The sequence below is a fragment of the Musa acuminata genome, chromosome BXJ3-11, assembly GCF_036884655.1.
Source record: "Musa acuminata AAA Group cultivar baxijiao chromosome BXJ3-11, Cavendish_Baxijiao_AAA, whole genome shotgun sequence".
In the NCBI taxonomy this organism is placed as follows: domain Eukaryota; kingdom Viridiplantae; phylum Streptophyta; class Magnoliopsida; order Zingiberales; family Musaceae; genus Musa; species Musa acuminata.
The window spans coordinates 24005457-24020490 of record NC_088359.1 but is presented as its reverse complement, the minus strand read 5'-3'; the positions used below and the strand labels follow the sequence as shown (position 1 = coordinate 24020490).

At 40.1% G+C, this 15034-nt stretch overlaps 2 protein-coding genes across 2 annotated transcripts; both read left to right on the top strand.

Annotated features, from left to right (window-relative positions):
- The first annotated feature begins 837 nt into the window (after positions 1 to 837).
- On the top strand, positions 838 to 8706 carry LOC135653194 (protein ALTERED PHOSPHATE STARVATION RESPONSE 1-like). Its single transcript, XM_065174852.1, has 4 exons — positions 838 to 2044; positions 3292 to 3467; positions 4343 to 4566; positions 7729 to 8706. Exons 1-4 carry the CDS (start codon positions 991 to 993, stop codon positions 8522 to 8524), a joined length of 2250 nt encoding a protein of 749 aa, XP_065030924.1. The 5' UTR covers positions 838 to 990; the 3' UTR covers positions 8525 to 8706.
- Positions 8707 to 10785: 2079 nt separating this feature from the next.
- Positions 10786 to 13929, top strand: LOC135653403 (pentatricopeptide repeat-containing protein At3g06430, chloroplastic-like). Its single transcript, XM_065175345.1, has 2 exons — positions 10786 to 11352; positions 12389 to 13929. Exons 1-2 carry the CDS (start codon positions 10873 to 10875, stop codon positions 13496 to 13498), a joined length of 1590 nt encoding a protein of 529 aa, XP_065031417.1. The 5' UTR covers positions 10786 to 10872; the 3' UTR covers positions 13499 to 13929.
- The last annotated feature ends 1105 nt before the right edge of the window (positions 13930 to 15034 follow it).

The following is a 15034-nucleotide window of genomic DNA, read 5'->3' as shown; positions in this document are numbered from 1 at the left end:
TACAAAGGTTATATTAAAAATTATAGGGAAAATATAATATTTTCAAATTTTGAGAGGATAGATAGATATGTAAAAAGCACCGGAACTAGTCATTTTATTAGTTTTAATCCCGGAACTAGTCAATAATACATAAACACCGAAACAGAGATACTGGTCGAACCAATAGCACTCCAATCCGATGAGGCAGCCAATTCCATCTCCAAACTCGAGTCAAAGCGAAGAATCCATTCTGAGGTGAGGATTCAAAGCCGTAACGAACCAACCTTCTCGGTCTCGTTTGTAACCGTAGCGTCGAATCCTTTATTCGACCGTTGAAGTGATCGATTCATCGCTAATTCAATTGACACTATATTTGTCGACATGACAGGTCCTCTCGTTGGTGGATCGGGTGGACCATCGATTACCCCACACTAATCCATACTTATGGAGGAAATCACATGATCGATTTTGGAAGCATATTTCGCAATCATGTGTAAACAAGATGGGTCTGGAAGCCACATGGATGGACTACGTGCCGTGGCCCGGTGGGGCCAAAGCCACGTCCTCATTTCAGCGTTTCGAGAAAGTTGTTTTATTCCGCCCCACCCGTTAGCGGCCGCAGAGGCGCATGGAAGGGGCCACCAGCGCCCCCACCGGCCCCCGTCCCTCTGCCTTTTTCCCCTGATTCTTTTACTTCTTTCCCACCCGCTCCCTTATCCCCGAAACACCAACCCGCTTCGATGTTGCAGGATGTCGTGGTGGGTCCCGCTTCTTGAAGGTTGGTGGGATGGGTGGGACGCGGGGGTAAGAAAAGCGTTGTTTACTCCTTTTAATAAAAGAACTCTTTAATCTTTATGTGGAGCGAGGCGGTGGGCTGCGGACAGACTGCTGCGGTACACCTCTCTCTCTCTCTCTCTCTCTCTGGGAACGATACGGTCACCTGCGGACCTTCTGAGTTTTGATCTTGGGAGCTCACTCGATCGCTGTCGAGGGAGGGAGGAGGAAGGAGTTATGGGTTGCGCGCAGTCGAGGGTGGATAACGAGGAGGCGGTGACGCGGTGCAAGGAACGGCGGCAGTGGATGAAGGCGGCGGTGGCGGAGCGGAACGCCTTCGCGGCCGCGCACTCCGCCTACGCCGTCGCGCTCAAGAATACCGGCGCCGCCCTCAGCGAGTTCGGCCAGGGCGAGGCCCACGACCCAGGCCCCTCCTCCTCCACTGCCACTACTGCCGCGGCGGTCCCCGGCCCCTCCGGTGGCGTCCCCCCGGCCGTCCAGCCGCCCATCGACCCCCTCCCCCCGCCTCCGCCGCCGCTGCCGGAGTTCTCACCGTCCCCTATCCAGCGCTCCATAAGCATGCCTGATCTCCCCAAGAAGTTCCCCTCCAAGGCCCAGCCGAACGCCTCCATCCGCGAGGACGATGACGAGGGCGAGGAGGAGGCGGACGAGGAGGAAGAGGAAGACCGCGACGGCGGCCTCGAACACCGCCGCCGCCCTGCGGGAGCCGCTGCTGCCGCGAGCTCCCCTTCCCCGTCCCCCTCCCCGGCTCCGCCGCCGCCGCCTCCTCAGTCCAGCCCTCCGCCCCCGCCGATGCCCGAGTCGAAGGCCATGGAAACTTGGGATTACTTCTTCTCCTCCATGGACGACAACATGCAGGGGCCATCGCTGACCCCGGCAGACGAGATCCGACCTGCGAGGGAGGACGCTTCGGAGGATCGGTTCAAGACATCAGCTCCGCCGCCTCCAGTCACCGATCACCATGTGGTCGATGGCAATGATGAGCCGGTGACGCCCGAAAAGGTGGTCTTGGAGACTCCGCTGCCACCTAAGGTGCCGAGGAAGCCGAAGCAGGGAACGCATGCGCATCACCAGCACGCGGCGTCAGCACCAGCACTGGATGCCAAAAGGGGGAAGATGGTGCCGGTAGATCGCCCCAGCAATAATCTCCTGAAGGTGCTCACAGATCTTGATGACCTTTTCCTCAAGGCGTCAGAGAGTACACATGAAGTTTCCAAGATGCTCGAGGCCACTAGAATGCACTACCACTCCAATTTTGCGGATAGTAGAGGTACTTTGATCCTTTCCATTGTTTATTACTTTTAACACCAGTTAATTGATTTATCCGAATCTATGAGGCCAAAATGCTTGGAAATGGGGTTCTACCAATTTGGCACTGTGAAATGTCACATTGTCATGGTTTGGCAGAATCCGTATCCATAGACTTTTTTTTTTTTTTTTTTTGCTTACAGGTTGTAGTGGATTGCCTAGAATAAGTTCCTAATGTTTCTTCCTCTAATTCCTTGGACGACCATGGAATCCTAATCAGGGAAAGGGCATTATTTTTTTGAAATTTTTTTTGCAAAGAATAAATGATGAAAATGGGATTCGAGCAGAGTACCTCCTTGTGATGGACTGTCAAAATCTTTTCCAGCTAAAGTAGTTGACACTTTCAAAGGCATTATCTTTATTTGATACATGCTTATCTGCTGGACCATGTTGCTAACTCACAAACTATCTCAAATGTGGTCTACTAATGCTCGTTCAGTTTTGCATAATATGGCTAATCGTTGGATGGGAATGCCATTCATCACTTGTTTCAACTATAAGCATCGGTGGATTTAGTGAGGGCCTTGCCAAAATATGCAGTCCATCTATTTTCTCTTGATTAAACCTCACTTCTATATGTGCTTGGATGCATCATATTGTATTCCAGGGGTCTCGTTGAAACCTAGGATTATGTCATTGTCTACTCTCCACATGTCGCCTAGTACATACTGTTCAATGGAAGTGGCATAGGATGGGGAGGAATATTCAATACAAACTCGAGAGTGTCTTCATTTTGATTTCGTTGCCGCCTTTCTGATTTGATTGCATTAGGAAGAAAACATTGTTCTGGCTAAATTTTTGCAAATTTTTCACTAGTAAATGGCAGGATTGATGCCATTTTTTTGTTCTTCAGTGACTATTTGTGTTTTCCTGCAAACAAACAATAGAAAACTGGAAAACATATCCAGTGAAAACATAAGTTACATTCTTTCTTTGTTTCTTGAGTCATTCCCACTGCATGTGAATTGGCCTTTTGCGTCTGATCAAAATTAGCAAAAAATTGATGTCAAGAAAGCAAAGCCATCTTGGCTGCAAACATTTCCTGTGCATCCGGACATTCTGAGCTCCACAAATTCTTGTACGTTCAAAAAAGGGAGTTTATTCCTGATTTGGCTCATAGTTGTTTTTTCCTTGAAAAAGTCTTCCCGATCTGTTATGTTTTGCTCTTATATTTCACTTGACCTATTTGTAACTTTTTTTTTTTTACAGGTCACATAGATCATTCTGCCAGGGTCATGCGTGTTATTACATGGAATAGGTCATTTAAAGGTATGGCTGATGCAGATGGTGGTAAAGATGATTTTGACAATGATGAATGGGAAACTCATGCAACCGTGTTGGATAAGATCCTAGCATGGGAGAAAAAGTTATATGATGAAGTTAAGGTAAATGTCACATTTCCGTTGGAGCTCTATTATTTCTGTTGGCATCATAAAGTTTTGCAATTTTTTTATTATCTGTTATGGTTACTTCAGTCAGTGAATTTCTGGGTATTTTGTATAGCCACACAAGGTGAAATTCGGTGCTTCAATTGATCCTGTTTCTTCGTTTCATGCGTTGGTCCTTGTTTCGCACCAGTCTATTTGTTATTTTAATAAATACTAGTTACAGCACATGCTTCTATTATCACTATAAACTTGGTGGTTTTCAGTTGCAAAAATATCTGATATTATCTCTGTGGAAATTTTGGACTTGATATATGCTTGCAACTGAACTAAGTAGTTTTCCCTAGCATATAATGGATATCGACTGGGAAATTGAACTTTGGACTTCTAGCTATAAATTTAAGTTTCAATATGGAAACAGAATCCTAATTGTGAATAGACATTGAATCTTTGGCTTGTTGAAACATGCAAGTGTATCCTTTTTTAATAGTCTGCACTTTTACATGGAACATTTTTGCATCGCTAAAGTAAATTCTTCACCTTCTGCTGCCAACTTCTTGTTTAGTATTATTTCAAGGAATAAACCATGTCCCTCTGTCGGAAATCTGTTATTGTCCTCCATAACACACTTATCTGGTTATCGATGATAAAAAAAAAAAAAATCTTGCATCTGGCTATCAATTTAGCAAAAGCTTAGCCCACAACTGCTGCAGATTTCAAACAGAATCTGCTCGATTCTATTCAACAGAAGACAAGTTTGAAGTTGATCTTCTGTCAGTCTTGTCCACAAGAGGCTTCTTTTTCATGTCACCGATTGTTCATTGTCATCTTGGGCTTTTTCAAGTCCGTAGTCTAACTGTAAACTTGGATGGCAGGCCGGTGAGCTTATGAAAATTGAGTACCAGAGGAAGGTTGCTTTACTGAATAGGCAAAAGAAACGTGGTGTCAGTAGTGAAGCATTGGAACGTACTAAAGCAGCTGTAAGCCATTTACACACTAGATACATAGTTGATATGCAGTCAATGGATTCAACCGTGTCAGAAATCGAACGCCTGCGTGATAAACAGCTTTATCCAAAACTAGTGGAGCTTGTTGAAGGGTAAGTCCTCGCTTGAAGTTTTATGTCCAGGATGTATATCCCATTTGTGATTCATTGTAGGTAATGGCCTATCTTATTAATGCTTTATTTATTAATTATTTTTGGTAATTGTTCTGGTAATGCATTACTCCTGACTTCTTGCAATATGATTTACCTCTTTTGTGACTATCACTGCAATTAGGTGAGGTGTATGATTTTGTACTACAGGTCTTAAAGGAATCATTCATGTTACAGAGTCAATTAAGTTATTCCCTTTCTTTTTTCTTAATTAAAATGGTGCAGTTCATAGTAACTTAAAATTTTTCATAACTCAAACATTATATATTTTCTTCTTAAGATTGTTCAGAACTTAAAAATTATCGTTAAAACCCAAAATAGTTCCTATTTTGTTTAGCTAAATCACTTCTACCATGAAAGAAATCCTGCAAATAACCTAAATTTTCTTTCCATCTTAAAATTAGTAATAACCTTTGACCAATTAATAGGATCCTTCCAACCCAGTCTCCCCCTTTTTGGCAATATTCCTGAAGTGCAAATCACTCATAATTCAAAAAGACTTATTGCTTTATTTTGTTCTATGGGTTCGCATATTTCGCATCGCTTAGCTGTATGACACAATTCGTCTTCTTGTAATGCTGCAAAGGTGTATCCAGAATAATTTTTCATCTGAACTAGTATGTATCATGTCTTGGTGCTTGACATGCAAAAATTACTCAGCTTACTACAAGCAGACTACCTGTCATATATGGTTATATCATTGACCAAGAGGTTTCTTCTCCTTGACTAACCTAAGTCCTAGTTCGGTTAGGCTAGGCTGACAAAATTGTACTATTCAGTACTGAAAAGCTTTTCTTTGCAAAATGGTCAATTGGAACAACTTTTGCGACTAGAATCTAGATCATAGTCTAACCTGCCTAATCCTTGATTTGGGATTGGTTGACTCTATACTTGGTAGACTTACAATGCAATGGTCTAGCAACACCAAATATAAATTGGACAATATTGTTCCATGCAACACCGTAACTTTTGTGTTAACCTCAGATCAGTACTGCTAAACAGATTAAACCACAATAGGAAGGGAAAACCTTGACCCACCCAAAAACAAAATGCTGTTACCACATATGACAGTAATGCACCCAAAAATTACTGCATGGTGAAGTTTATTGGCTTTTGATTTGAGAAATATGTCCCTAGATCATGACCGTATGATATCATTCAAATCATTATCTGGATATAGATGGTTGTTTTGTTTACTGTATCATGGTTTAGTTTACTGTATGACTGTATGATATCATTCAAATATGTCCCTAGATCATGACTGCAATGCACCCAAAAATTACTGCATGACTTGTTTTGTTTCCCAAAGTAGTTTCTAGGTCGTCACTTTGTTTTATAGCTTTGGTGAGTTTGGAGTGCAAATATTTAGATTTTCATGGTTTTATTTGGATAGGATAGAAGCTAGCCTGGTACATTTCCCTGGGTTCATACTTCATACTTGTGTTGAATGTCTTGGCTAATGGATCTTCGTCTCGAGACTCTCAACGATGCATTTAAAATTCCCCTTTACATAATAGCCATTACATTGTTACAGTTAGCGTCTTTCATATTTATCTGAGAAGCTAGATAAGCTGAACCTAGTTATTTGGCAATGATCTATGTCTACATCAGATGCCATCGTCATAACCACTCTTGCAATCCATCAATCTTTGTCATGGTTGGCCCAGTTTCTGCTTCTTGGAAAGGGGTTAGAGGCAAGGTATGTAATTTCGAATATATATATATATATATATATATATATATATATATGTATATTATAAAAGGTGATGCCGCGTCGCCTTTTCGGTGACGTCGTTTTTTTCGGCGACGTCGCCAAGGCAACACAACGTCACCTTATATATAAAGAATATATATATGTATATATATATATATATATATATATATATATATATGTATATGTATATGTATATATATATATGTATATGTATATGTATATATATATATATGTATATGTATATGTATATTATAAAAGGTGACGTCGCGTCGCCTTTTTCAGCGACGTCGTCGAGGCGACACAACGTCACCTTATATATAAAGAATATTTATATATAAATATATATAATCATATAATATATATATATATATATGTATATATATGTATATATATATATATGTAATTTCAAATATTATATATATATATATATATGTATGTATATTATAAAAGGTGACGTCGCATCGCCTTTTTCAGCGACGTCGTCGAGGCGATGCGACGTCGCCTTTTCGGTGACGTCGTTTTTTTCGGCGACGTCGCCGAGGTGACACAACGTCACCTTATATATAAAGAATATTTATATATGTATATGTATGTATATATATATATATATATATATATGTATGTATATATATATATATATGTATATGTATATTATAAATGGTGACGTCGCGTCGCCTTTTTCAACAACATAGTCGAGGCGACGCGACGTCGCCTTTTCGGTGATGTCTTTTTTTCGGCGACGTCGCCGAGGCGACACAACGTCACCTTATATATAAAGAATATTTATATATAAATATATATAATCATATAATATATATATATATATATATATAAACGAGGCGATGCGACGTCGCCTTTTATAAAAACATTATATATATATATATATATATATATATATATATATATATATATATATATATAAACTCGACGACGTCGCGTCGCCTTGGCGACGTTGCCCCGCGTGGGAGAAGGAAAAGGCGATGTCGCCTTTATATATATATACCGAGTGGTATACCGAATGGTATATCGCTCGGTATACAGTTTCGTATCGTACCATGCGAACGTCGAAACTCCGGTACAGTATGAAATTGCATACCTTGGTTAGAGGTGTCCAAGAACCTGTCTAGCTCAGAGAAGTATATACAAGTTCAAACCCCCAAACTGGCAGCATGTGGCTGCCTTGGTTTTTTGGTAATTGTTCTTGAAGCTTCTTGTATCACCTGGAGGTGCATTGATACTTATGATTATACCCCTTGTGCCTACAATTGGTTTCTCATGCTCAATCTGTGATTGGTAGACAATATATATGGTCTCGGCAGTCTACACTATACTGCATGCCTGTGCAGTCACTAACAGTGTTCAATTCTACTAACTACTATCTGCCCTCTCAGGATGGCCCAGATGTGGTACGCAATGTACATGCACCACCAAGCCCAGCTGAAGATAGTCGAGGGTCTTAAATCCCTTGATGTTACAAATTCTCCAAGGGAGACAAGTGAACATCATCATAAGCACACCTTTCAGCTGCTTGAAATTGCCAAGGAGTGGCATACACAATTCAACAAACTTGTCAGCCATCAGAAAGACTATGTGGAGTCTCTGAATAGTTGGTTGAAGTTGACTCTCATCCCTATCGAAAGCAGCTTGAAGGAGAAAGTGTCATCTCCACAAAGGCCGGCTCATGCCCCAATTCAGTCTCTCCTGCATGCATGGCATGAATATCTCGGAAAGCTTCCAGACGAGCTTGCAAAGAGTGCCATCCTCAGCTTTTCAGCAGTCATAAACACGATAGTGACACTCCAACAGGAAGAGCGAAAGCAGAAAGAGAAGTGCGAGGAGGCCCACAAGGAGTATTCGAAGAAGAATCGGGCGTTCGATGACTGGTTCCAGAAGTATTCACAGAGGAGGATGGGTTCATCGGTTGGCGAGCCCGATGGTGGGGAGGGATCAAATCAAAAGGACCCAGTGGAGGAAAGGAGGTTTATGGTGGAGTCACTCAAAAGCAAGTTTGATGAAGAAGTTGAAGCCCACAGAAGGTTGTGCAAGCAGGTGAGAGAGAAATCACTGAGTAGTCTCAAGACCCACTTGCCAGAGCTTTTCCGAGCTATGTCGGACTTCGCTAATGCTTGTTCCAAGATGTATGCCAGCTTAAAGATGATCACGGAGCAGGATCCTCCAACTAACTAGCTCCTTAGCAAATCTGCAGAGGTGTCTTTTTTGTGCATTTTCGTGTCCTAGTCATGTTGTGGTTTTCATTTGCATGTGGCATTCAGCCTGGTGAACAGCTTTGTGTTGGATTAGCTTAAGTTTATCAGTGCATGTATTTATGTTCCAACTGGGTTGGGTAAAGAAAGCTTGGCATCCCTCCATCTTTTGCCTTGTACCCATTTTTGTGAGGGTCCCGAAGAAACGAGATCTAATGCTGCTTGATGGGTGATGTGTTGCTGCAGTTCTACAATGAACTACTTCCTATGTAATGGCTCCAAAGGATAAAGACACCAAATAGATAGAGATGAATGTAGTTTTGATTATTATCATCGTAAATAGTTGAGACTTATCAAATTAATAGATCAAGTCGGATGCTGATAAATACTATCATGATTGATATAATATTGGATATGATCTGGCACAGTCAATAGCTAATATTCAAAATGGTGAAGGATGCAAGGATTATTAGTGGACGGATTGGGTGGGAGACATGTAAGGATAGGCTTGGATGCAGATAAGTATTCAACATTATTATGGTGGGTTCAATTAGAAAATTATTACTCAAATTCACATTATGATAAATAAAAAAAAGAAAAGATTTTAGGATTCTAATCAACAAAGAATTATTGGTGGATGAAATTAAAGATATTACAATATGAAATAAATCTTTGATGAGAATATTCTCTCTTAAATATCAAAGAATGTAAATGACCGAATAAGAAATGATTACATGTAGATTGGACCCAAAAAGCATTAGTGTATTTTATTTTCTTGCGGAAAACCCATTACATCATAATCAAATTCTATTTTTTTGTGTTTGTCTTGCAATCTTTTGTTTTCAGGATATTTCTCCGGGAATGAAATGGAGAAACAAAGAATAAATCCTTCAAATTAATGCGTAACATTTTTCTTCCGAAAAATACTTTTTTTTTCACACTTCTTTCGATTTTATTTCCCTTGAAGCATTGGAAAATAAACTTAATTTATTTATCTTTATCCCTTGTGTTTAGACCACAAACAAAAGATTATAGTCAATAAGCCATCATAAAAAGGTATATACACCATAAAAAAGTGTGAAAATTCGTTATCAAATGGTTTATTTTATTTTATTTATGCTTTCCATTAAATTCGTTTATTTTATTATGGTCTCGTGAACATGCTTGTTCATAGACTTGCAAGTAAAAGAGTCAACTATATATGTCATGAAAAAACTTATAAGTTAATGATGAAGTATATATCTAAACACCTTAAACTACAAAATATAAGTCTTTAATTCACTTTTTATATTTTTATTTAATCAACAGAACTATTGTCACACTTTGAACTTAATAAAAAAGAGGTCTTGGTTTCAATTCTCGCCGAAGATTAGACCGTTTGATGTTTGACGGTCAACACTCAAAAAAGACATGTCGTCGAAGATTTAAAAAAGTTTACATTGAAATTCCTATAATTACGAAAGTAAAACTTACATATTCATTTACTCTACGATCTATCTTACTAACGGAAATACGAAAGTAATAAGTAAAAAGATAATTTCAATATTTTAGTTAATAGTGATGGACAACGACACCATTGGGGAGCCGTATGTGACTATTATGGATGAGAAAAGTGACGACAAGATATGAGGATCACTCTACATGTACATCGATGTTGATGTAGTTACCAAGCGACGAAAGTGCCGGTCACTATGTAGATATTAATACAAATGCTGAGCAACGAAAGGATCGTCAATGCATATATTGAGCAATCCTTTCGGTGCTCGACAACTATATTGACGTCGACGTAAATATAAAACAACGAAAGGATTATTCATTGTGTCGACGTCGACGTAGTTGTCGAGCGACAAAAGGATTGTCATTGTTGCTCCACAACTAATCAACTTTGATGTGGATAGAAAATAGCTCTCATCCTTTGTCATCGTTCTCCTCGTCTATAATAACCATCTGTGACCCATAGTGGTGTTATTATCCGTCACAATCAACACATTCATTATCACTAACTGGAGTATTGAAATTATCTTTTGCCTATTTGTTTTTATATTTTCATCAATAAAATCAATGATGTTAAAATAAATAAATCTAGATATTTTACTTTTATAACTAAAAAAATATTAATATAATTTTTTAAATTTAAAATTTAAAATACTAAGGAGATTTAATTACATGGTGATATGCAATTATCCCCTTAAATGCTTTCTCCTCCTCCTCATCTCCGTCTCAGGTAGTTGAGGCTTTAGTATTTTAATATATAAATAATAAACGATAACGAATAAAAATCCTCTCGCTCCATCGTCTCCCTCTCTGTCGCTCGCTCATCACGCGCACGCTATGGTGGCCTTATCGTCGAGCTTTCTGTCTTCCTCCCCCCTCACTGCTCCTGTTCTCCACCTCGGTTCGCGATTCGACGTCACGAGGACGGCGGCTACCAAAACGGCCGTAGATGACGCCGGGGGTTTCGCTAGGGTATTGAGGTGCGCAGTCGGCCCTCGGCCCAGGAAGGCGTCCGGCGCTCCTCGCCCTCCTACGACTACTCGTTCAACTGCGACTTCGCCCCGCTTTCGCTCGACTCCCAAGCGCGCCCCGGTAGCGGCTGCCCCCGCGGCCGGTGCTCCACCGAAGAAGCGGCACTGGAAGGAGGGGGAGTTCCCAGGGATCTCCGAGAGCTCCGTCTCTCGGCGGCCGCGGACGCCCATCAAGAACCTCAAGAAGAAGGCGGACGACCGCGCCACCGCCAAGGCCTGGGCCTGCACCGTCACCGAGGCCCTCGCGGATCGGATCCAGAAGAAGCAGTGGCAGGAGGCGCTCGAGGTTCTCGAATTCCTTCTCCTCCTCCTCAAATCATTGTTCTTGTGTTATTTTGCCCCTTTGCCTACTTTAATTTAAAGTTCCCCCCAAGTTTACTCGATAAGAAACTAGAAAAACTGGTTGTCACCTGTTTAGTCAATTTCAGTGAAGTAAAATGCCATCCGAACCTACAATTAGAAACGCTTTCTTGGAAGAGCTTGTGCATTACTTGGGAAATGTTGATGGGTTTGTGGGACAATAGCACAATGCTAATCCATTTAATCTCTGAGATTTAAGATTGCATTTTTTTGTTCTTTCAGGTGATAACACAGGAGTAACATTTTGTGATTGGAAAAGGATTACATAAATATATGGAATCCACGGTTAACTAATTATTTGTTAGAGCTGCAAGAAATGATGTGGACAAAAAAGGATATTAATTTTTTTGTTCTTTTGTTTTCTGTGATCTGCATCAACTCAAACTAGTGTGTTATATGGGACAATGTCCAGTTACAACTAAACTCAAAACACTGGACCACAATACTTATATGATTACATGCTTGAGTGAATTTAGTCTCCATCAGTGTGGCTGGGTTAGCTTTGATCTGGATACTTTTGGTGCTTGATGTTTCTTTAAGAACATTGGCAACCGACACAACACCACAACAAAGGAGAGGGGAAAAAAAAAAGGGGCAAAATAAGGTATAACTTAAGGACTCTGAATGTATATGTGTGATACAATTAACCAAATTTCATTTTTGAAGATACTCTTGCAATCTAGAAAATGAATTACTTGCCACAAAAACCACTGTGACTTTTGCTTTCTACTTGACTGTGACTTTTGCCGTGAGATATCAACACTGTCCAAATCTATCCTCTTTCATTTTATTGTTTGTGTAGATCATCTTGTTTGGACATGCTAAACTTTCTACTCTGCATCTAATTCAATGTTTGTGTCGTCATCACTTTCTCACAGTCCCAAGTTTTCTGCTGTGGTTTATTTCCTTTTGTAGTTATCTATGTCTTTTGAACTTGTAATTTATATTTTACTAGTTTTTAGGTCTTTGATATGCTCAAGGAGCAATCCTTTTACTCTCCAAAGGAAGGCACATATATGAAACTCCTCCTCCTCCTTGGAAAATCAGGTCAGCCCATTCAGGCGCAGAAACTCTTTAACACTATGGAGGAAGAAGGTTGTCAACCCACTTCTGAGCTATACACAGCATTGCTTGCGGCTTACTGTAGGAGCAACCTACTGGATGAAGCATTTTCTGTCCTAGTCAAGATGAAGACGTTGCCCCATTGCCAACCAGATGTCTATACATACAGTACACTCATAAAGGCTTGTGTTGAGGCATCTAGATTCGATCTGGTTGATTCTCTGTATCAAGACATGTCAGAGCACTTGATAACCCCAAATACTGTTACCCAAAACATAGTTCTCAGTGGCTATGGAAAGGCTGGCAAATTTGATGAGATGGAGAAAGTTCTCTCTGGGATGCTGGAAAGTACAACTTGCAAACCTGACGTCTGGACTATGAATATCATCCTAAGCCTATTTGGAAATGTGGGTCAGGTTGACATGATGGAAAAATGGTATGAGAAGTTCCGTAGCTTTGGAATCGAACCAGAGACACGTACTTTTAACATTTTGATCGGTGCTTATGGAAAGAGACGGATGTATGATAAGATGACATCAGTTATGGAATACATGCGGAAGTTAGCATTTCCGTGGACCACCTCCACTTATAACAATGTGATTGAGGCCTTTGCAGATGTCGGGGATGCAAAAAATATGGAGTACGCTTTCAATCAGATGCGAGCCGAGGGGATGAAAGCTGATACTAAGACTTTCTGCTGCCTGCTTAATGGCTTCAGCATTGCAGGTCTCTTTCACAAGGTAGTGAGTACTGTTCAGCTAGCTGAGAGGCTGGAGGTACCAACTAACACATCTTTCTACAATGCTGTCATCTCCGCGTGCGCTAAAGCGGGTGATCTTCTGGAGATGGAGAGAGTTTTCAAGCATATGAATGAGAGGCATTGTGCTCCAGATACTGTCACATATCACATCTTGGTTGAAGCATACAGGAAGGAAGGAATGACTGATAAGATTTATGATCTGAAGCAGGAAAATCCAGGTATGGTTGAACTTGAGCTTGTAACTCCATGAAAATGCTTCAGTATGCAGGAAAGCTGTCGAAGATTCAGTAATGCCTTCTTTTCGGCAACGATGAACAAAGTTATCTGACGATGCATCATTGCAAAGATGGGTGGCTAACTTCTTATTTAAGAAGACTTGACTGGAGAGCAAGATATCGTTTTGTTTGCTCGATAATTTGACCCTCACAGCCCCATTTTGCCATGCCAAAGCAACCAAGGAGCAAGATCGTAACACACCGAGGGGACTCGATGACTGTGCATGCAGCCTCCCACTGTTATTTTATCGCAGAATGCATCTATTTAATTATCAATGACATTTCAGCAGAGTTCTGCATTTGCTTTGGTACTTTCTTGTTTATTATCTGACAGTTTTAAGGTTCTCCATGTTCATTCTATCTGGACAATTTTGGTAAGTTTTACTGATTATGGTTGATTCTTTTATATTCCTATGAAGTTTTCTGATGGCTTGATTTGTGTATTATTTTATATCCGAATAAGATGTAGTTAATATACTGTTTGTATTGGGACTTCCTGAAGAGGAAAAAGGAAAAGGGTAAAAGTTGAATGTTTTGTTGGGCTATATGATAAATCATCTTTTATTTTTATCGACGCAAGCACAATATCATCAATTGTTGGCAACGAAGGCATGATATCATGAATTGTTCACAACAAAGGCTTTCGTTGTAATGTTTATGGTTTTTTAGTTTATGTATGCCTTAAGCGACGTATAAGGGATTTGTAGTAGGTTTGGTAGTCTCATTGTGATAAAGCAACGAGTTGCTTGGATCTTTTACACACGAAGTCCAGTTTTGTATTTTGTAGTATCTATAAAACATTTGCTTAATTGTCTATTTGTGGAATTGATAGTTGCCCACTGACTCATTTGTTTATTAACTGGTTTCTTTTTCTTATGGGTCCCTATGGAACTATATAAGGTTATGGAGCAACTAATCTTTTATAGACAAATACTGGAAGCGTGTCATATGATTTAGCTAAAACCAATTAAGTTTATGATATATGATATTAGAGTAGAGTGGGACAAGCATACAAACAATAACTTGACATACAACTTAGTAGTATAGTGGGGTTGCATGGATGACAGTTTATACATGTAATTGTTTGGGGAAAATAAGCATAGAGACATGGGGAATGGAACTCTTAAAGGAGTAGACATCTAAGAATTGGTGTTCGGATGAATGATTAACCCCTCACACGTGAGATCTCATAAAGTCAAGTGAGTTAGGATAAATATGTATTCATACAACGGTTGAGATGATTGATTTCAAGTTATATCTCAAGATCATCAACCTAACTTGATGGTGCCCGATGCAAACCTGAGTGCTTAACAAAGGAGGAGATCATGCAAATTGTGAATGGGTTGATCAGTGACCAAAAGAGTTTGTGCAAAGGCTCACGAAGATGAGATAAATTATCAACTCAAAGAATTTATTATAGGATGGCTTGTGTATAGTGACCAAAAGAGTTTGTGCAAAGGCTCATGAAGATGAGATAAATTATCAACTCAAAGAATTTATTATAGGATGGC